This window comes from Gadus morhua, chromosome 3 (genome assembly GCF_902167405.1).
Source record: "Gadus morhua chromosome 3, gadMor3.0, whole genome shotgun sequence".
Taxonomy (NCBI): domain Eukaryota; kingdom Metazoa; phylum Chordata; class Actinopteri; order Gadiformes; family Gadidae; genus Gadus; species Gadus morhua.
In genome coordinates this window covers 10,110,893-10,133,093 of record NC_044050.1, presented here as the reverse complement: position 1 = coordinate 10,133,093, position 22,201 = coordinate 10,110,893, and the positions used below count along the sequence as shown (strand labels likewise).

General features: G+C 44.4%; 1 protein-coding gene across 3 annotated transcripts in view; it reads left to right on the top strand.

The window, feature by feature from the left end:
* ctnna2 (catenin (cadherin-associated protein), alpha 2) overlaps positions 1–22,201 on the top strand; it is a 271,296-nt gene that overhangs the window by 224,511 nt on the left and 24,584 nt on the right. For all 3 annotated transcript variants that reach the window (XM_030351804.1, XM_030351806.1, XM_030351805.1), the window contains 3 exons: positions 15,139–15,231; positions 16,082–16,238; positions 16,514–16,714. In XM_030351804.1, the coding sequence (XP_030207664.1) occupies positions 15,139–15,231; positions 16,082–16,238; positions 16,514–16,714 (451 nt within the window). The remainder of the gene's footprint in view (positions 1–15,138; positions 15,232–16,081; positions 16,239–16,513; positions 16,715–22,201) is intronic.

The following is a 22,201-nucleotide window of genomic DNA, read 5'->3' as shown; positions in this document are numbered from 1 at the left end:
AACAGAGAAATGTAAACCCAGCTGCGCAGCTACATTTGATTATTATGTATATTACCGGCTAGCCCTTAGGAAATCTGAATAATAACAATTTTCCGACACATGATAATGCAATAATCACTCTACAATTAAGAGTGTTTGTTAATTTCTGTGTGTATATGTGTTTATCATGTTGGGTTCACAGTTGCTATCACTTGCATTGTGTGTACCGTCCCACCGTGTGAGTGTTACCCTGCGGTGGCGGGGGCAGTATGTGTGAGTACGACAGTATCTCATTGGACCCCTGCTGCCCACACATAATGGCGTCCTGTGATATCCCTTCCCTTCCTGTGTTGCCACCTGTATCCTAATCAGCCAATTTGCTCTGCCTGCAGGCCCTCGTATTGTTCTCTGATCGCTCCCTTCCCTTCTGCAGTGTTCTTTCTGCATCCGGAGGTCTGTTTAGTTGATCCAGGCAAAGCTAACAAATCGCTTCCAATCAAGAGAAAGGAAGGGGGAAAAGTAGCCAGAACAATGTCTGCCTGGCTGTGTGCAGATGCAGAGCACCTTCAGTGGTGCAGGAGGAGGCGGGGGGCAGAGGCAATTAATGGTGTGAATTCCGGAGGCATTAACTAAATATGTCCTTCGTCAAATTCCTTCTGTCACTTTCTTTGGACCCTTTTTGGAACTGTTTTTCATCTGGAGGTTCCATTCAAATTGTTAAAAGTGAAGCTTGTATTGGAACCATCGGCTACTAATTAAAAAATGTATAAATATTAGAGCTGTCAGTTAAACGCGTTATTAACGGCGTTAACGCAAACCAATTTTAACGGCGTCAATTTTTTTATCGCGCGATTAACACAAATCTTTTATTTAAAAATTAAAATTAAAAACTAAAATTATTAGTATTTTTTTTTTTTTCCTTTGGCTCAAAACAAAGAAGCAGTAGCCTGACTGCTATGTTCAAGGCAGTATCTTTGTTGGATCATCGTTCAATTGCACTATAGGCTTTTTTTTTATCGTCTTGTTTTGATCAGTATATGCTAATGTTGTTATTAGAGCTGTCAGTTAAACGCGTTATTAACGGCGTTAACGCAAACCAAATTTAACGGCGTTAAAAAATTTATCGCGCGATTAACGTAATTTTTTTATTAAAAAAAAAATAATAATAATAATAATTTTTGGCTCAAAACAAAGAAGCAGTAGCCTGACTGCTATGTTCAAATGACATTTGTTCAAAGCAGTCGTTTATTTGCACTATAGGCTCTTTTTTTGTATCGTCCTGTTTTGATCAGTATATGCCAATGTTGTTATCAATAGAAAATCATTTGCACAAGGCAAGCCGATGCACTTCATCATGTTGATAAGAGAATTAAAATGAGAAGAATTATGGGACAAAAAAGCAAGGGATATTTAGCATAGAAAAATAATTTGTGATTAATCGCGATTAATAATAGTTAACTATGACATTAATGCGATTAATCACGATTAAATATTTTAATCGCTTGACAGCTCTAGTTGTTATCAATAAAAAAACATTTGCACAAGGCAAGCCGATGTACTTCTCCATGTTGATAAGAGCATTAAAATGAGAAAAATTAATGGGACAAAGAAATCAAGGGATATTTAGCATAGAAAAAAGAATTGCGATTAATCGCGAGTTAACTATGGCATTAATGCGATTAATCACGATTAAATATTTTAATCGCTTGACAGCACTAATAAATATATATATACATATATATATATATATTACAATAATCAACTTTAATTGGTTATTATTGCAATGTTAGTCAATAGGCAGACTTCTTTGCAGTCTGTGCATTTCTGTGAGACTTCAACTACTTCAGACTTCAAAACTCGGCTCAAACTTTAACTTTTGATAACTTTAACTTTTGAATGCTGAGAAAGATGTGAACGAATTTCCAAGTTACAATCATGAATGCCTTACCTTTGTTCTTAACGTTCTTATATGTGTATTGTACTGAGACTGTATAATACTAATACTACTTTGAATACTACTATATCATATTAGATTGGCAATTTGTTTAACTCTTACATTTTGGTCAACTATTCAACATTATTAAATTGTTTCATGTATTTATATTATTATACTTACTCCACTCAGACTTTAAACTTTGGAAGCCTGTTCATACTCCTTCAACCTTTACAAAGTTAAAAAAGATTTTATGCAAAAAATCGAGTAAAGCGTTAGCCTTAATAGCCCGCAGGCACACCGCAATTCTACAGAAATTACCTTTTCTAGTTATGAATATGAATTTGATCAAAATGAGTTTCAGCCTGTAATTTCTCCTCTTGAGAAAGGCTTTCAGCTGTCCCTACTGAAGGTCAAGGACAATTACCAGCTTTACATCATTCATTCTTTTGTTAGGTAAACTTGCTTTTTCCTTGGGTTGGATAACGTTCTTCTTACTGTAGTTGTATACGATGCAACGCATCAAGACATGAAATGCTAGGCATACAGTATTATAAAGATATGCAACTGCTTTTCTCTTCAAAGTTGAGTGTGTTGAGTTGAGGTTAATCTTGTAGTTTTTTTATATTCAGGCCAAAAACCTTGCAGGTAATACGCATATACCGACCAATGTAGGGCAAACGTTTAAGAAATTATTCAAATCTGCCTTCTGGAAATAGAGAATTTTCGAAGGAACATCTGTCTTTGACTCCATCCACACACTGGGATGAGCAATATTATCTTTTTATTTATGTAAAATATTTCACATTTATCTATGTATTTAAAGGCTACCTATTATTTTACTGAACAGACGTTCTCCAATCCCCAAGGGATTTTGCAGCTGCCATTAGCTGCCTGGGATTTCCACTGGCAATTAATCCAAGTTTAATCTTTGAATAACAAAAACTGATGCAGAGGATTACAATAATGCAGGATTTTTTTTTCCGCTTTGTCTTGGCTCGTATGTTTCTTCTGGACATGAAATACTTAATATAATTTTGAATGAGCTTTTTCTCAATGAACTACTTAATTGTCAACCAGGCAGAACCTAGTCCCGTATCCTAATTTTAACCATATCTCTAGTCTTCGCAGAGTGCTGCAATTGGACAGCTAGCTTGTAGCTAGTTAGCTACAAGCTTCGCAATATTTGGCAATTTCTTGCAAAAAGTCTTTCTTGACCAGAACAGTAAGCATGTGCAAAAAGTGTTTTTCAATAGTTTAACACAGGCTTTAGAGAAAGAAAGCTTTAGGCTTTCTTTCTCTAAAGCATTTTATTTTTAGTGTGATCATCTGACATTTGACTAAGCGTATACAATTTTGTGTCAAACATAGAATCAAAAAGAAATATATGTCCAAATAGATCACCTAAATGCATGCGTTTTGGCACTGTGCTACCGCTAGTCACTATCATTACGAAACACATCGTTATAAAACGTCTGTGTTTAAAGGCGTTTGAAGAGTGAAACACTGCGATCACTCCCCTGGGTGTGATACGCCGCGATGGAAAAGGCCTTATAGACCCTTTGAGTAGTTCGGCTCGGTAGGAACCTTTCACGTCTTCACACTGCCCCCCCCCCCCCCCCCGCTGGGAACTCACACGCACCTTCATTTACCGCTCAGCACTCGGCAAGTGGCATTTCCAGGGAAGCCAGGACTCCACACAGCTGACAGACGAACATCTGGAAGTCTATAATGTCAGGGCTCACCTAGAGTCACCCCGCCGCTGAGTCATCGAAGATTAAAGCACACATGCATTGTTTGGGGTTAACATCCGCCTGTGTGTTTTGCCCTGCAGTATTATACAGTACATGGGATATGTCGCCCCAGCCGTCTGCCCTTACAGGTTCAGTTGTGTTTCACTTTTCTACGTCAAACCTCCAGCTGTTGGAAGGTTAAAACACAAAGAGCTGACGACAGATGACCTTTTTGTGCCTACACCTCTATTATCCAGTCAAGATAATCAGGGCTCATTAAAGCATCACAAACATGGGAATAGAAGGGATCTCGGGGAGATCCTTCTCTGTCCATATGTTTCCCATTCTTGAAACTAGATTACAGAATACAGATTATAAATATTGGATCATTATAGAATGATAGGGATTGTATTCTCTGCTCATGCATTACCCTTACATTAATATAGTTGTATTGTATACAACCAGCTTCTACTCCTTCCATATCATATTCTCTCCACATATGAATACCGTTGGAATGTGTGCTTCTTTGTCTGTGTGCTATCCATGAATTTATTTTCCTTTATTTAACCTCGAAAGATCAATTGAGGGGTGACCCTCTTTTACAATGATGTTGAGTTTTACAAATAAACAATATACAGTACAAACACACAGTGTTTGAAGGGAAGACAACAGTCTATAAAGAGATAAAAACAATTAAAACATTCCGAAGATGGAGAAGAAGAACATTGCTTAGCCAAAACAATTGCAGTTTATGTGGGGCAGATTAAAAATAATAAGTCTAAATTTGTTAAAAGATATGAATGTATTTTTTTAATTTGAAGTTTTAAATTGTTTCAAGAGTCAGGGACACTGAAGCTAAAAGCTGTTTTACCAAGCTCAAACCTGGCGTATGGAACATATAACATGAGCATGTCAGTAGAGCGGGTCTGATAAAGCCCATCTGAAATTTGCAGTACTGTAGTCAAATAATGGGGAAGCTTCCCAGTCAGGGCTTTCTAAATAAAAACGTGCCAATGTGTGTCACGCCTTTCTTTAAGAGAGGACCACCCGACCTTTCTATATAAAACACAATGGTTCGTGAACCTTAAAGCAGAGTGATAAAAGGAGTCCAGGAGTTTAAGACATGAATGAAATGCATGCCGATAAACCACATCACCATAATCGAGGACAGACATAAAAACTGCCTCGATTATCCTTTTCCTACAGAAAAAAGGGAAGGTCCTATCCAGATGCCGAGATATTTATATTCAGTGACCCTTTCAATCAGAAATCCATATTTGTGAGAATATTGAGATCATTGACGTTTTTAGCTTTTGCTCTGGCGAAACACATATATTTTGTAATGTCAGTATTAAGAACAAGCCTGAGGTCCACAAGACAGTCCTGCAAGGTGTTAAAGGATTTTGTAGGTTCCGAATAGATTGATGCCCCAAATCAGAAATGCAATACAATACTGTGTCGTCGTTGTAGTGATGAAACAATGTTATTGATATAAATTGTGAAAAGAACTGGACCCAAAATTGAGCCCTGTGGGACGCCATTTGTAACAGTTAAAAACTCAGTTTGGTAGCTTCCCAGTTTTACTGACTGCTGTCTATCTGATAGATAATCTCTAAACCAGCTGCATGCAGAATTATCAAAACCAAAGTCACACAGCCTCTGTAAAAGCAAATGGTGGTCAACAATGTCAAAGGCTTTAGAAAGGTCAACAAAAAGTGCTGCACGGTGCTTTTTCTCGTCTAATGCTGAAACAATGTTGTTTAAAACAAAGGTGAAAGCCGAAGCAGTACTGTGGCCTGCCCTGAAACCAGATTGGAATGGGCTCAGAATGGAAGCACTGGCTAGAAATGTTTTCAACTGATAATTAATAAGTGATTCTAAGATTTTTGCCAAGCATGGGAGGTTGGATATTGGCCTGTAGTTATTTAGTTAATTTTTTTCACCACCTTTATGGGAACTATACCAGAGGAGATTGAATGATTAAAAATGTGGGTTATTTGTTTTGATATGATGAATGCAGAGAGATTGATTGAAAACGGATCCAAATTGTCCTCACCCATGTGATCCCTGGGGTTGATGTCTAGGAGCGCATCTAAAACAACCCTAGTTGGAACAGGATCAAGGGTGAAAAGAGGAGATTGAGAGATAGGCGGTATGATATATCTGGTTGCAAAAGGCCTACATCCTCCATTTTGGAAGAGTTGGCCAGCAGCTATAAAATGTTTAGTAAAAGCTAAACCAGTCTCCTTTTGATAATTTAGAGTTCGACAATTTATTTATATGCAAACTGTTGGATTATATATACCTGTGACGTTATCCATCCATATGCTACTCATCATGCAGTTGGAGTGTGTGCAATTTGGTTTGAGGTTGAACTGTTCACACCTACGTACAAATACACATACAGTATGCAACATAAACTGGCAATTATTATGTGAAGTAAGTGATAATAGTTCCATTTAATTCAGGATAACGTGTGCTAGTTCAAGGTGAAAGTGTACAGCGTTTAAGTGTGATTACCGTGCCACAAAGGGTGACCTCCTACCCACGTGTTTTCTCCTCAACAAATCTTTCCTTGGACCTATAAAGTGTGCCGCAAAAAATCAGTCTACCATCAGGTCAACGCTTTCTCCCCGAACGCCGGCTGAGTGGCCTTGCTATGGTAAATGGGATGAAGTGCTGTGAGCAACATAGCTTCCAGCAATAAGCATAAGTCTAATGGAACAGCCTCGCCTGAAAATTCTGGGTCTAGAGAGTGAGTCATTCGTTAATCTGCAGCGTTGAGGAGACATCTGTGGTCATGCCTTCCAAAAGTAGACCCTTCTCTGGAGGACAGCAGGTTAAACCGTCAATTCCCATGAAACACAAGGTTTGGGTGTTGTTTTGCTTTTTTCAAATGTCCTATGGCTCTGGGAGCGTGGAATGTACTTATAGATTAACAGAAACAAACCTGCGGTCCATTTTCATAATTATGCTGTGGTGCCAAGCTCGCCTGCTTGGCTCGCACTCTTAGAAAGAGAGAGAAAGAAAGAGAGAGAGAGGTCGGGGGTGAGTGGATGAGAGAAAGAGGAGGGGAGTGGTTTAGAGATATTGAAGGGGGGGAATGGTAGAAAGGAAAGAGAGAAGGGGGCAGAGAGAGGGAGAGAGAGAGAGAGAGAGAGAGAGGGGGGGTTGTATAGAGAGGAAGGAGCGGTAAATCAATGATGAAGCAGAAACAGGCTCCTTCTCCAGGCCTGGAAAAACGTGGTGCGACGCCTTCTTCTGCAGCACTGGCAGTGGTTGAAGTAGTCACATCTCATGGGGTGAGCAACCAGCAGACTTCCTCAGGGACACCACCTCCTGATTCTATTTAGGAGGCCCTCCTGTGTAACGGAGAGCCCTTAGCGATACAAAGGGAAACCACAGCCAAGCCTTAAGGCTCCAGAAGACGGGCGTCCAGGAGAACATTCAGGTGGAAACACACACAGAGGAAGAGCAAGAGCTACGTGACCTCAGACCCCATAGAGTGAAGAGTCACTCTTTCTTCCTCTCATCGCTGCCCTTGAATTTGCGTCTTATCTTAGAGGGAAAGTCAGAAGAGATTCCTCCGTTTGATACCCCACTTCTCGCAGTCAGATGAGACAAGCTGTCCTTCGGCAAGTCCTTTGACCCGCTCAGTCCTCATGAGAAGGCTCCTTCTCAGTCGTCCTGTTGCTTCGGTCAGCAGAATGCAGCAGTACCATCCATCACCTCTTCATTGGGCAGACAGTGAAGGTGACAGAGTGACAAAGATGTTCTGTCTGAAGGCATTGTTGTGAACCTAGAAGGTGCGATAGTCCCAGTTAGGTAGGATAGATGGTATGATAGATTCTGCTGACCAAAGCGCCATGATGGCACTGTATTATCTTTAGGTGTTTTGGGATCAAACTAAATAAAAGTCAATGGCCCTTAAGCTTCTATCTGCTGTTTGGGTGTCACACAATGCTCACCAGCAGAAGTGTTGGTCTTGATGATCAGGGATGCGGGCCAACGCAGAACACATCATTACATTGCGGGGCATGTTCTTTTTGCTTATTTTCCGACTGCCTTGTTGCATAAACAGTGATAATTCTCCCGTTGACGTCTGGCCATCAGCGTGTCTTGTAGGTCTATATCCCCTCAGCCTCCATTCATCTCGGGGTCACTGAACGCCCCCGGAGCCGGGGGGAATTAGCATATTTATCAGAATATAAGGCCGGGCTGTGAGAGGGAATGGCTGGCCCTCAGCTGGAGCGGCAGGAAAAACAACCGGTGTAGATCAAATCCTGTCAGCTTTTTATTACAGCTTAGTCATTGTTGTCAAGGAGACAGCGCATGGATTCAAAAGGTTATTTCACACATGGCTTTTTTCTTAGAGCTTTGACTCCAAATTGCTTTGGTCTCCAAAGAATTGACATGGACTTTTTCCTTTGTTTATATCTATCTCTGGAATCTGCTTTGAAAGCCCCATGATGGCATATTGTTGTGGTTAAGTCATTCAATTATAACACTTAGTATATTGATTAGGAGATTAATGCATATAATGTGGATGTTTTTCTCTCTGTTGACCTCTTTCCTTAATTTCGGCTTAAGCCCTATATCAGGATTTGTGTGTTCAGTTAAATAAATGTCCAATTTGGCTTGATGATGGATCAAAGATCTGTGATGAAAGCTCTGTGTCTGATGTTGCTTCTCAGATTAGCCATAGTTGGAATCAATAAACAATCAGAATCAGTACCATTGTGTGAGCTGGCCAGACAGAGCAGAAAAACCAGTTATGAAAATGGATGCTTGGATTCTCACAAATTACACGAAAAGACAGGGCAGTTGCTTGGCCACACCCATTCATTTATGCATTATGCTGAGGATTTTTACTTTTAAAAGTTAATATAATAATAGTTGTAATAGCTGCAGTTAATGACAGGTTTATTTTTAATTTCTTTGTTAATTGTATGTACTAAACAGTCAAAATGAAAACCGATGTATCGTGCCAAATATAGAAAGAATCTTGATTATTGTCTCTTAACTTTATTGGTCAGAAGCCGTCAACATTTAAAATCTGTGGGTGCAACAAATCTTTTCAATTACCTCCTGGAACATTGTCACGTTCCCTGGATGGTTTGCGTAGCCCTAGTTGGAAATCACTGCTTTAACTGGGAGCCTGTCAAGACAACAATCATGACAGAAGACTCGCCGGCCTATGAGCCACAGCCATCACTTAACTTAAGCTCATCTCCATACTGATTAAGTGCTTCAAAGACCAAAGAATCTTCTGCAGTGCCCCATGACACAGTGCTACGGTAGAGTAGCTGGTGAATGTATCTTTAAATCGGCAACGAACATCACTCAACCAAATTGATTATTTTAGACTTTGGTTGAAGACAAAACAAATAAAAAGTAATGATGGAGTCTGTGCACATGCACCTATGACATGACATAGGAAGGATGTCTTGATCAAAGTTCAGATGTTAAAATGTTTCTCTTTACATTTTTTGGGTTTCTGTGCCTTCATTGAAATGAGAGAGGGTTAAAGAAGAGAGGAATGACATCTGTAGCATAGCACTGAAGGACTTAATCTGACCCAGACCGCTTCCGCATGTTGCATACATTGATAGGGCTCTCGTGGGTTGAGCCACGTGCCGCCATGTTTACCTGAGTTCCACTATGTTTTTATGTACTCTTCAACCATTAAACCCATTCCTCCAGGCGTGTCTGGCCTACATAGATGCATTTTCCCTGACATTCAACAGGCACTAGCGACACCTCTATTAAAGGCACCACATCACTCTACATTTATATGCTGCTGAGGTCAGTAAGCCCTCTCATGTTGCTGATCCCCCCAGTGGACCCCCCCGTCCTCCCCTCTCTTCTTCAGGCTCTGCTGACATCACAGTCTCTAATAGTGATTGATTTCCAGACTGCTTGGTTCATAGTCGGCAGGGTCACCGACCCCAGCTGATGTCTATCCACAGGAGAGCTCCTACCTCACACTACCCTGACATCCACTTGGCACAGCCCCTCATGCCCAACACTTGTAGCCTGTTCCTGGGAAGGATCTGCTCCCTGCTACCATCAACACCACCGCAACCCCCGCCAGGACCCCTAACAGGCCCCCAACCATCACCACCATCATCACCACATCCTCCACCACCACCACAACAACCACTCGGGATGGGAATTGTTGACACTCTCTCATCCCAAACACTCAGGAGTGCTCCCCCAACAGCAGGCCTGTCATTTTCTCGTAGGCCGTACGCCGTGAGCTGACAGCCAAATGTATTCATAAACTGTTTGTGTAGGTGTGTGTGCAGGAGTGTGTTGTGTGTTTCCAAAACGCTGTAAAAAAAGAAATGCTTCACTATGTATCGGTGTGAACAACCCTCCCCTACCTCACTGCCCTCTCCACCCCACCTCCATCACCGCCCTCATCTCCCTCCCCTTCCTTATCTCCCTCCCCTCCCCGCCCCTCCCCTCCACTCCTCTCCTCTCCCCTCCCCTCCCTCAGCACCCTTCTCTCCCTCAACCCTCTCACCCCCTTCCCTCCCCCATCACCCTCCCCTTCCTTATCTCCCTCCCCTCCCCTCCCCTCCTCTCCCCTCCCCTCCCCTCCACTCCCTCAGCACCCTTCCCTCCCCCATCACCCTCCCCTCAGTCACCTCCCTTACCTCACTCCCCTCACCGCCCCTCGTCTCCTTGCTCTCCCTCAACCCTCTCACCACCTTCTCTCCCGCAAAATCCTCCCCTCCCTCACCTCCCTCCCCCCCTCCCCTCCCTTCACCATGCAGGTAACGTCCCAATAGAACAGAGTGCCTTCCTTCTGCATCACATAACTCAAATTGTCACTGGCCTCTTTACCTTTTATTCATTGTTTATTTCATTCTTTCTCCCTCTCCCTCTCCCTTTCCCTCCTTTCTGGGTTTAGCGCTGGTTAAGCTAACCCATTACCTGCTTTATGTGCGCCTCTGCATGTCTGGCAGCCATTACCATCTAGTTCCAAAGCCCTAGCGGTAGCGACTCAAGTGTTGTTCCTCTAACAGCCAATAGGTGTGTCACAGTAATGACTAACTTTTATTTCCTCTTCCAGCTTACAGATGGTTCATGGTAGCGATTACTGTGTAGTTCCTCTAACAGCCTATAGGGGGTTCACGGTAGCCACTAATGAGTAGTTCCACTTGCCGCCAACAGGTGTTTGACGTTAGTGACTCATGAGTATTTCCTCTAACAGCCTATAGGTGGCTGGATGCAAAAATACCTTACACTGTTCTTATTCAAAGGTAAAGATTTGATTTCATTCTTGTAATACAAATTATCAGGCGAATGATATATATTATATGTTTTTCCTCTTGCTGTAAGGATCTCAGTGACTGGTTAATCTCCATATCATGTTATTTGAGAGTTCCTGTTGGATAGTTTATTTAATTAAAAAGTCAATATGGATTGATTGGCAATGAGTTTTGATAGGGTGCGAGGAGGCCAATTCAATTCCTGCCCTTGGTTTGCCAAATATCTGTGTCCATATCTTTTACAGCCTTCAGTTCGGCAAAGGTGTCAAGCGTAGCTTTGCCTCCAGTGCCGCAAGGCATGATGAGGGATTCAATGAGTTTCCCTCGATGGAGTGTGTTCCTTTGAGGGGTCAGAGAGTTGTATTACCAAACAAACAAGGGAATGGAATGAGTTAGAGTAAATGAAGATGCTGACCGGTGTAGAAACCAGCTCATTAGTCATTCATTAAAGATGCTCCAAAATTAAGTGTGTCGCCTCCACCAGTCCTCTCCCTCTCTCGCTCTCTCTCTCTCTCGCTCACTCGCTCTCTTTCTCGCACGCTCTCTCGCTCTCTCACTCTCTCCCTCTCTCGCCCCGCTCTCTCTCTTTCTCTATTTCTCCCTCCCTTCCTCTATCTCTGTCTCTCTATCTCTCTCTCCCTTTCTCTCCCCCTCTCCTGCTCTTGTCTATCCTTTTCCCTGCTTTCCATTCCTCTCCTCCTTCGGTACTTCTCCCGTCCCTCTTGCAGTGGTTTAGCCGGTAAACATGAGTGAATGCAAAGCCTTGTAAATTCCAAGCAGCAGTGAGAACCTTTGTCAAATTAGAATTGAAGAGATTATCCCGGGTACAGCCGAAACGACAAAATCGATGAACCTTTGTGAGATGCCAAAAGGAAGAATGACCAAGCGGCAGCATCTCTCCATAGCTAGCCTTCTAATTTTCACACACGTACACATACATACACACACACACACACACACACACACACACACACACACACACACACACACACACACACACACACACACACACACACACACACACACACACACACACACACACACACACACAAACACAAACATTGTGAAACACACATTTCGATGCAAACATTTAAAACAACCATAGTTCACAGGGTGAGAACCATTAGACATTCCATGAAAACCCATCCGCTAAATAAACATTCAAACATATTCTATATTGTGTGTATATATATATATATGAGAGTGTGTATGTGGGTGAGGTTCACTTTTTCTGTGCCAGTACACTGCCATGCAAAGACAGAGTTGAGTATTGCTAGTCAAGATATTCTCTGTTGTCATTAACACCGAATAAGCAAAGACACACGCGCAGCAAAACACTATTTTCTTGTCACTTTGTCCTATCTCTCTCTCTCTCTCTCTCTCTCTCTCTCTCTCTCTCCCTCTCTCTCTCTCTCTCTCTCTCTCTCTCTCTCTCTCTCTCTCTCTCTCTCTCTCTCTCTCTCTCTCTCTCTCTCTCTCACTCTCTCTCTCTCTCTCTCTCTCTCTCTCTATCTCTCTCTCTCTCTATTCTCTCACTTCCCTCAGAACAACACACACACACACGCACAAAATCACATTCTCACATAAAGGGGCTGCAATCCATCACTGTCCTCTTAGCTGTCACCAGTAAAGGGAGATCGGGCTCAGAGCTCCCCAGTCTTCCAACACAAATTTGATTTAAGCCAATTTGCCTGGAACGGTGACATGTGAGCACTAGGAGCGCTAATGCAGTGTGACACCTCCGTTGGCCAACAGGCATGTGTCTGTTCAGCTGCAGTTTAACCCTCAGGCTTGTTGCGGCGGCTCATTTTCTTAGCGATGGTGGTGTTTGGTGGAGTTATGAATAATAACTGTGAAGCTGTGAAATGCAGGCGATCGTGAGACAATAGCAAGGGCCCGTGATGTGGCTTGTACAAGGGGTTTTTGCGATGTTGGGTTTCTTTAAGTGTCTGTGTGTGTGTGTGCGTGTGCGTGTGGGTGTGGGTGTGGGTGCGGGTGTGAGACAAAAAGAGAGGGAGTGAGTTTGAAGATATGTGTTTTTCTTTGATTGTGTGAGTAAAAGACACCACTTTTTTGGAAAGCCATCTCTTCAATCATTACTCAGTACTTTAATCATTAAAACTCATTAAACCTACCATCTACCCAAATTACCAATTTGAACTCTTTGCATATCTTTCTTATAATTATTGTTTTGTTCTATATTCAGAAGTTTTAATGATAATAAAAAGTGTTTTGTTTTGCCTGCTGGGCCTTTGGACATGCAAGGAAAAAGTGCCTCTAATGAACTAATATAATATTAGCTTTTATTTCTAATATTAGCCACCTGATATTAGCTGTCTGATTGATTATAATTAATTCCTGTAATATTTACTGGATACCAGATGTAGCAAGAGTTCTAGAGTATCCAGGATTCTACCAGTGAATCACACGAGACAAAAGATATAATCGATGAATACAGTGTCTCGTCGGATCCTGAGCTCAGTGTGACCTTGAACAAGACAGCTACCTCCTGCTTACGCGTTTTACTCCTGTTCTCGATGACCTGCTTTTTTCTATGCGTGGTTGCTCACGGTGTGTGAATATGTGGTTGGACAACAGATATCATAAGACTGAGTTTTCTCTCTGTGCATTCTCTACTCCTGACTCTCCCTTTCCAAAGTGGGCATTCAGTCCTTTCTCTTTGAACAGAATCAGCCGCATGTCGCTTCATTCAAGCTACTGCAGAGGCGTTTAGCAGTTCCCTGTAAGCGCTCTCTCTGCCCACGCTCTTCTCCGTGATGGATTCTAGGTAGTGCAGTTGCTATAGGGGGGGTTGAAGGAGGTCTATGTGGTAAATCATCATTCAAGATGAAGGGTTAACACATGTTTACAGACCCTAGAGCTACAGCTACTTGATGACCTGCTAGGCTTACGCTAGAGACTAGATTTGATGTCCCATAGCTTTCCATACTCTTTCATAACCGATAACAATTAATTTTGGTCTTGAAACATGTGATGAGTCGTGCACCACATGAGCTAATCTTACATTAGCTGTACCTGTTCTGAAGAGGGGAGCCATATGCTATCCAGACAGCCAGCCTGTAGCGCTGCCTGATCCACAGAGACCGAGTCTGGAGATAGACAGAGGCAAAAGAGTTGTTTCTGGGACCATCTGGCCTCGTTATCCAACAAAGTTCCGTGTGACCCTAAAGCCCACAGGTGCACCCTTCACCCATCGGCCATCTCGGTTCCGTCGTGGTTCCTAACACCAGCAAACAGAATGCGGAATTCCGCATTCTGTTCCCCAGGATGCCCTTTATGGCAAAGTTAGGAAAAATGTGCAACTAAGGCTTTCTCTGAAAATTTGTAATGCTTCCTGCAATGGTTCCTGGATTCCGCATAGAGCACACGTTTTTTTGCATGAATACTATAGGTCTTTTTTCATTAGACCATTGTGGATATATGGGCCCTTCGTTATGAAGCACTTACAATGTTGAAATTGGTCCACTTGGAGGATCGCTTGTGTGATTCTACCAGTGAATCAATCCAGACTAAACACATAATCAATGACTACAGTGTCTGGTTGGATCCTCAGCTACTCTTAGAATAAGTGTCGGTGTGTCCTTGAGAGAGAACTCCTGCTAACGCCTGCTACTCCTGTTTCGATGAAGTGCTCGTTGCTGTGCATGGTCGGCCCTGCTGCCAATGTGTGAATGTGTTGTTGACAAAACAGATGACATAATACTCATATTGCCCTCTGTGCTTACTTTACAATTCACTCCTGACTCTACCTTTCCAAAGCAAGTATTCAGTCCTACTTCCCTGAAAAGATACACATGAACCTATTAGATGCACAAAGGTAATAGGATCAGCCACCGCAGTATGGAGATAATTCTTATCCGGTTTATGTTAGACAGCATCAAGGATGCACCGTGTGTGCTATACAATGGCCAGACCAGTGCAGTGGCTGCTGAGTGTTTGACAACCAGCCCAAACATTCCATCCACAATGCAACTGCATGCATCCTTGAGCAAGATGCTTATCCCCCTACCTGCTCCTTAATGACATGTTTCAGAATTAAGTCACTTTGAATAAAAATGTCTGCCTAATTACCTTAAAAATCAGTACGAACTGTTCAAACGTAAGCCTCTAATTAGTCTTTTGGGGTAATACAGAACAACATAAAAGTGGACTTTGAGATGGTCTTTGATGGCTCCTCTTTCTTGACTTTCAGGTGGCCAACTTGGCGTGCTCCATCTCCAACAACGAAGAGGGCGTCAAGCTGGTCCGCATGGCCGCCACTCAAATCGACAGTCTGTGCCCCCAGGTAACGACCCTCCAAACGTCAACATCACTCATGGCCCCTGTCACAGTACATCGCCACAGTCCCCCATGCTGGCTACTGTGGCAAGTGTGTTTACCACAGGGGGGGTTGGACTGTGCGGTAATTGTTGGTGTTCAGGGTGAAGGGTTAACACATATTTACAAATCCCAGCGCTAGAGCTGCGAATGTTTGCCTAGCTCACACCGTAGACTTCCTCTAGATGTGCTTTGGTGAAGCGGAGCGTCTACCTGCAAGGACTCTGTCATCCCTGATCACAATCCACGCTCCAAATGAAAACATTCTGGCATATAAAACACCTGGCTGCTGCCTTATCCCAGCTATCCTTGTTTTAGACTCTGATCAACAGCACATCAAGATAGCTGTAGTAGGCAGCGAGTGGGTTGCAAAGAAGAAAGTGGGGATTACCAGAGGCAGGGACGCTGAGGAATTGTGCTCAATTGCTGGCTTTACCGAAGTCTTCACACTTCTGCTGTGTGCTCGCCTCATTCTCTCAAAATAATTGCGGCAAAGTCCACTTGGAGCCAGAGGATATTTGTAAGCAAGACAAGTCCTGGCATTTGATATTTTATGTAGCCGAGGCGTGGGTGCTCTGTTGTGTCCATGTCTTTAGAGGTTAAAACAAGCGTTATTCTTTTCATTATCAACACTATTTCTCTGACTTTAGTGCAACATGCTTTCCACGGAAGCCGGTCATGTATTCAGCCAATCAGACTGAGCTCTTAGTGAGATCGTACACGAGAACTCATCCCCGGTTGGCTTCTTCACGTGTGCACACACGAATCCTAGGGTGCATTTATAGTACTGACTCAGCGGGCGTCTTCCTCTGCGTCAGGTGATCAACGCAGCACTCACCCTGGCGGCGCGGCCCCAGAGCAAGGTGGCTCAGGACAACATGGACGTCTTCAAAGACCAATGGGAGAAGCAGGTGCGCATCCTCACCGAGGCCGTGGACGACATCACATCCGTCGACGACTTCCTGTCCGTGTCAGGTACGCCGGGACTCTTGCCTTCTTCGTTCTTCTCACTCTCTCTCTTAGTTCGCCTGTGGCATAACATTGTCCTTTTTTCCCCTTTTCATTATAACATTGTTATGACTCATGTTCATATGTTCTACAGTCTGTGCCCAGAAGCACAGCTTCCCAACGTGCCAGTACATTCATGACACATATGTTTGATACAAGCCTCTTGAGGAGATGTAGGGGATCACTCTGCTGTGAACGCCACGCTGTCCCCTAAACCACGCCTTAATTTCCAACCCCTCTAGAAAACCACATCCTGGAAGACGTCAACAAGTGCGTGATCGCTCTGCAAGAGGGCGACGTGGACACCCTGGACCGCACAGCGGGGGCCATCCGGGGCCGCGCAGCACGGGTGGTGCACATCATCAACGCCGAGATGGAGAACTACGAACCGGGAGTGTACACCGAGCGGGTGCTGGAGTCCATCAAGCTGCTGTCCGAGACCGGTGGGTGGCGTCCTGAAAGAAAGCAATTTGATGGTGGTGTTGAAGGGGGTGCACCATCAGTGCACCGTCATGCATGGATAAATGCATGAATGACTGCATGAAATTGGCTTTGTGTCGAAGGGGCAACTCCATGAATGAGTGAATGGATGGATGGATGAATGAATGAGGGAACCACAGGACTAGTTACATCAATACACAGGAACAGCCATCTGCCTTTCACCTGTTGGGGTAAAAACCGCCACAGGTGGGTGGCACAGTGGCTCAACCTGGTGTTGTAGGAACCCAGGTTTGATTCCCACTTGTGGATCCTATTCTTCATGTGATTCCTGAACCGGTGTCGGCCAACATTCTATAGTTGGGTGATGCTGTGTGTTGGGGCAGTCTGAAAGCACCTCTGCACCCACATTCATGTCTCTATTCACTGCACTGTTCATAAAGGCACAACCCAATTCACAATATATATAAACAGAAAGAGAACACTCACACACCATGTCTACTCAAACGTCTCTCCGCCATTATGTTGGTTTTTCTTCTGTGCTGGTTGTTTTTGGACCAACGTACAGACAAATAATGAAACCCTCTCACAGTGGGAATTCAGCAGTCCCCGGTTCTGTCCAGCCAGATGTAGTCTAGCTGTGGCCGGGGGGCTTTGGGCCGAGTCATGGCAGGGTGCAACAGAGCTGGGGTCAGTTTGGGCTCTGTGTAGCTCCCAGGCCCAGCTGTCCCAGCAGGAGGCCAGGTGATGCAGGACCTCCTGGCAGCTGTTTCACTCTGACCTTTAGTTGAGAGGGCTCTCATCAAAAACACCTTGTGTTTCCTCCCTTCAAAACAACATATGCTGTTTGTCCTGTTCTTCTATAATTCCCATATATATATATATATATATATATATATATATGCCCTAACCCTAACCCTATATTATTGGATTTATGTTTTGTATTCCTTATACCTGGGAATCGCAGGGTACTTATATTATTTTTAAATGTGTTTATATGTATATCTGGAATAAAACAGGATGAAGTAAAGGAAAATAGCAGCAAAAGGGGGTACAAATATGCCCTCGCCTGACCCAACGGATAATAACCAAGAGGACAACACGCAGACAAATAAATGGGGCTGATACCCGGTTATCTTCAGCCCGCTACACCACATATTATCTAGAAGGAAATCAACATGGTCAGTCGGATATAATTCTACCCATAATCACCTAAATTTAAATTGGTCTTACAACCCAAAATGGTGTTCTGATCCAGCAGTTGCATGCTGAGAGTGCATGCCGCGAGTTTGTTATTCAACACCAGATACGCTGCTCACTAGGGCCCCTCCTATCTGCTCTCCATGTTCCCCCTACATCATCATCCTCCTCTTTTATCTGCCCCATTAGCACCCATTTAGCCAAGCTGCTATCTATCGTTTCTCCCATTGCTTTCATCCATTGCGGTAATGGAATAGACACAATCAGCTGTTTATCCAGCAGCCCCGCCCGCCAATAAGTCCCGAATACATAAGACATTTGTGTACCCACCAGGGCTAGCCGTGCCTCCTTCAGTTCCTCCAACCCCAGCAATGTAATTAACTATCTATCCACCCTGGTGATGATCTGCAAAAGTTCGAGTGTAATGTGTTCTGATACTTTCGAACTCTATCGAATCGCTCCGCCTAATTACTCGGTGCAGCTCGCGCGTATCCCTTGTCCCGTCTCCGCCCAGCGTGACCCCGCCCGACACCCAGAGCTAGTGACGACGTGTCGGGATGTTCCAGGACAGCACTGGGGGGGGGGGGGGGGGGTTAGTCTCCAGAGAGCTCCGGAGGATTACTCGGCGAAACCTGCTTGGCTTGGAATAAAAAGCGGTGGCGCCAGTGTGTATAGGGACAGATAACAGAATGAAGCCAGCGATGAGGCTCCCGTGTAGGGGAGGACACAGGGGTCTGTCTGGCCGAGTCCCCCCAGCCGCTGGGCCGTGGTCCACGGAGGTGGCTAAGTGACATGTTAAGCCAGCGTACCGGATAGGGTGTCGGGGGGTGTCTCTATGATATGTAGGGTTTGGTGTGTGTGTGTGTGTCCCTCTACTCCCACTGCATTAAGCTGTTGCTAGGGGGCTAACATTGTGCCTTTGATCTGGGCTGTAAAGCACTCATATCGATCACAGTAAACAACCCCCCCCCCCCACACACACACACACACACACTCCCATCCCCAGTCTCTGTCCCCCCATTCCACCTTCAGCCCCCGCCCCATTTCCTTCCAATGCCAACTGTGGATGTGAAAAAAATGGCGGAAGAGGAAATGCAACGCTGGAGCGGCGTCGGTGGAGAGAATGACTATTTGAACAGAGAGGAAGGGATCACAGAATGCTCAGAGGATATTGAGTCCAATTAACTTGACTCTAGTCGGAAATCAATAGATGTCAGGGAGGATTTCAGCCAGCGATTTCAGAGGGGATTGCAGTGATTAGAATTCAATCATGCAGCAATGCTTTTAGCATTCCATACATGCGTTTTCTTTTGCATGTCGGCAGCGTTTGTGTGTTGGTTTTTTTTTGCGTGTGTTCGTTTTTGCGTTTTATCCGCACGTTTCCCAAGCCGACGCATGGAGCTCCCAGCATGCCGATCTCCCTCCACTCAGCAGGCTGCTAATAACAAAGACCCCTGAACTTTGACCCCTCTGGAGTACCAACAGAGGAGCGCCGAGAGTGAACTCAGCTAGGCCAGCATCACCACCACACCATTACAACCACAGCTAAGCCTCTGCTATTTTGTTAATGTTAGCTGTAGATTCCTTTTTTCGAGACAGGAGGAATCAATAACCTAATAGAAGTCGGTTAGTTATGTGCTGTGTTCCGATATCCATCCTTCCATGAGTACACTTAAAAGTAGTACACTATTCGCACTCACTAATTGCGCTGATTTTCAGATGACTGTGTCATTCCAAGTCGAATACTCTGTGGTGCACTAACCGAAAACTACGATCGCAACTGCCGCCACAGCTCATCCATAAAAATGACTCCATTTATGCAGGCTATGTGGAAAATGTGCTGAAGTTTGCCCAGTCTGGCTCCGCCTCTTCCGCTATGTAGCTAAGATGGCTGTCGTTGAGTACGAAAAGAGTACATCAATCCACGCGGTTTGACCGTTTTGAGTATACCACCCGGGTCCTTTCAGTACACTTCTTTTCGCCCCAATCTTATTTGGAACGCCCTACGTACTCAAACTAAATATAGTGAGTGCGGATAGTATGGATATTGGAACACAACAGTGGTCTCTCTCTCTCTCTCTCTCTCTCTCTCTCTCTCTCTCTCTCTCTCTCTCTCTCTCTCTCTCTCTCTCTCTCTCTCTCTCTCTCCCTCTCTCTCTCTCTCTCTCGCCTTATCTTTATGAGCATCCAGCTCCCCACTTTCTGACACTAACCCTAGCAACTTGTTACCGCTATCATGACCACCTGTCCTCTTGAATGCCTCCCCTCTCTCTCACTCTCTCACTCTCTCTCTCTCTCTCTCTCTCTCTCTCTCTCTCTCTCTCTCTCTCTCTCTCTCTCTCTCTCTCTCTCTCTCTCTCTCTCTCTCTCAGAGACGTGTCCCTGCAAACTAACTACTGATGTGTTCAAACGATTTAGACCTTTAAAGTCAATCATTAATGTAGTGCTCGCAGTGGGTGGATTGAAGACTGGTATATGAGCCTAAGTTATTGTGCCATTTCACCACTGCGAGCGCCATGCACTCCTGTTACACTGCTAGGTAACAATAAAGCCAGTGGAATATAGCACTTCGCTGCTGTGTTTCCCCTCACAGCTTTCTCTGAGGACAGTGGAGTAATGGCCCGTTATTCATGTGACATAGCTCTCACTCCAGTCAGCACAAGCTCTCTCTGCTCAGCTGGTTAGCTGCTCCCGTCCTATGAACCCATGTGAATATATTTCACTCACAAATGAGGTCAATGAGGTACTTGAGAAAAAATAATCATGCATTTTTATTTAGTTTATAGTTTTAGATTGAACTGACGCACGCAAGAAATCACTGATGAGGTAAGTGAAAAAAGAAAAAATGTAAAACGACAGGCACTAGAAAGAGCTTCCTGCCTGTCTCAAGAGCCATGAATCAAACTCAGGGTCTGTGTGTACGCTGGACAGAAACAAGTGGACCAAAGTGCATTGCTCGCACTCATCAAGGAAACTCTGAGTCACTTCGCCATTTCCATCTTTTGTTATGCTGCCTCACAGAGTTGGCCTGACAGATGGAGGTGTGTGTGTGTGTGTGTGTGTGTGTGTGTGTGTGTGTGTGTGTGTGTGTGTGTGTGTGTGTGTGTGTGTGTGTGTGTGTGTGTGTGTGTGTGTGTGTGTGTGTGTGTGTGTGTGTGTTTGTATGTGTATGTGTGCTTGTGTGTGTGTGTGTGTGTGTGTGTGTGTCTGTTTATGTGTGTGTGTGTGTGGGGGGGGGGGGGGCTGGGGGCTAGGGGTTATAGCTAGCAGCAGAGGGGGGGGCTGGATAGCGTTGGAAAAGCTCTGGAACTTCCTCCTGAGGATAGGGTTGTGTGTTCCCATCCCAACCTGAATCTAAGACTGGGTTTGATGTCCAGAGCAAGATGCTTCCCTATTCAACGCATGTCTCCACACACACCGGAGGTCGCTTTGGATAAAAGGGTCGGCTAAAAGCACTAAAGAGTAGGAAAAGGTGGTCAACAAGTTGGACTAAAGAGCAGGAAGCGGTGGTCTCAATTGGGTGTTAAAAAAGGTTTGTAGCTCAATGGGGTAGCTCAATCGCAATGCTGCTACTTGGACCTCGTCAAAGGCTCCCTGAAGTCCCAGCAGCGAGTGTAATTCTGGGGTAAAAGGCAGGGGAGGCCGGCCTCTCAGATCCCGTTCGTAGTGGGCATGAGGGGAGCCGTCCGGACCCGGCCAAGCCTCCTCATCCGAGCGTCTGAACATAAGTCAGAGCTCAGACACACAGACCGGGGGGCTCGGCTTCGCACACGCCAAGGTCTGCTGCAGTGTGCCTGCGTTGCCTTTTGATTTCGGCTTATAATATTATCGAAATTAAGCCGGTGCCACGTGGGGATGTATACAAAAAAAGAGGAAATGGGAGTACGGAAAACAGGGGCAGAAGCTGAGTTGAACACCTCCAGGGTTTGCGGCCCCCCTCTGCTGATGCGGATTTAAGCGTTCATTTTGTCCCTCTGACTCCTCACGTAAGCCACGTGAGGCTAAGGGGGAGAGAAAACCTTGCTGGCTACACGGTCACATTTAATTCCCTTCATCATTTCTCAACTGGAATGAGTGAAATTGCTCCTTACCATCAGCAACTTTGCTCATTAAATACTTGGAGAACATTTAAATATTTCTATTTAAATACGCTGTTTCCTGCATATCCCCAAAGCCCATTTTACGCCTTTCCAGTAAGTGGATTAAAGTGAATTAGAAAAATGGAAAGGGGAGTGTGGAAAAAAAGCAAGACACTTTAATGTAGCACCTTTTAGTTTGCCATGAAATATGGC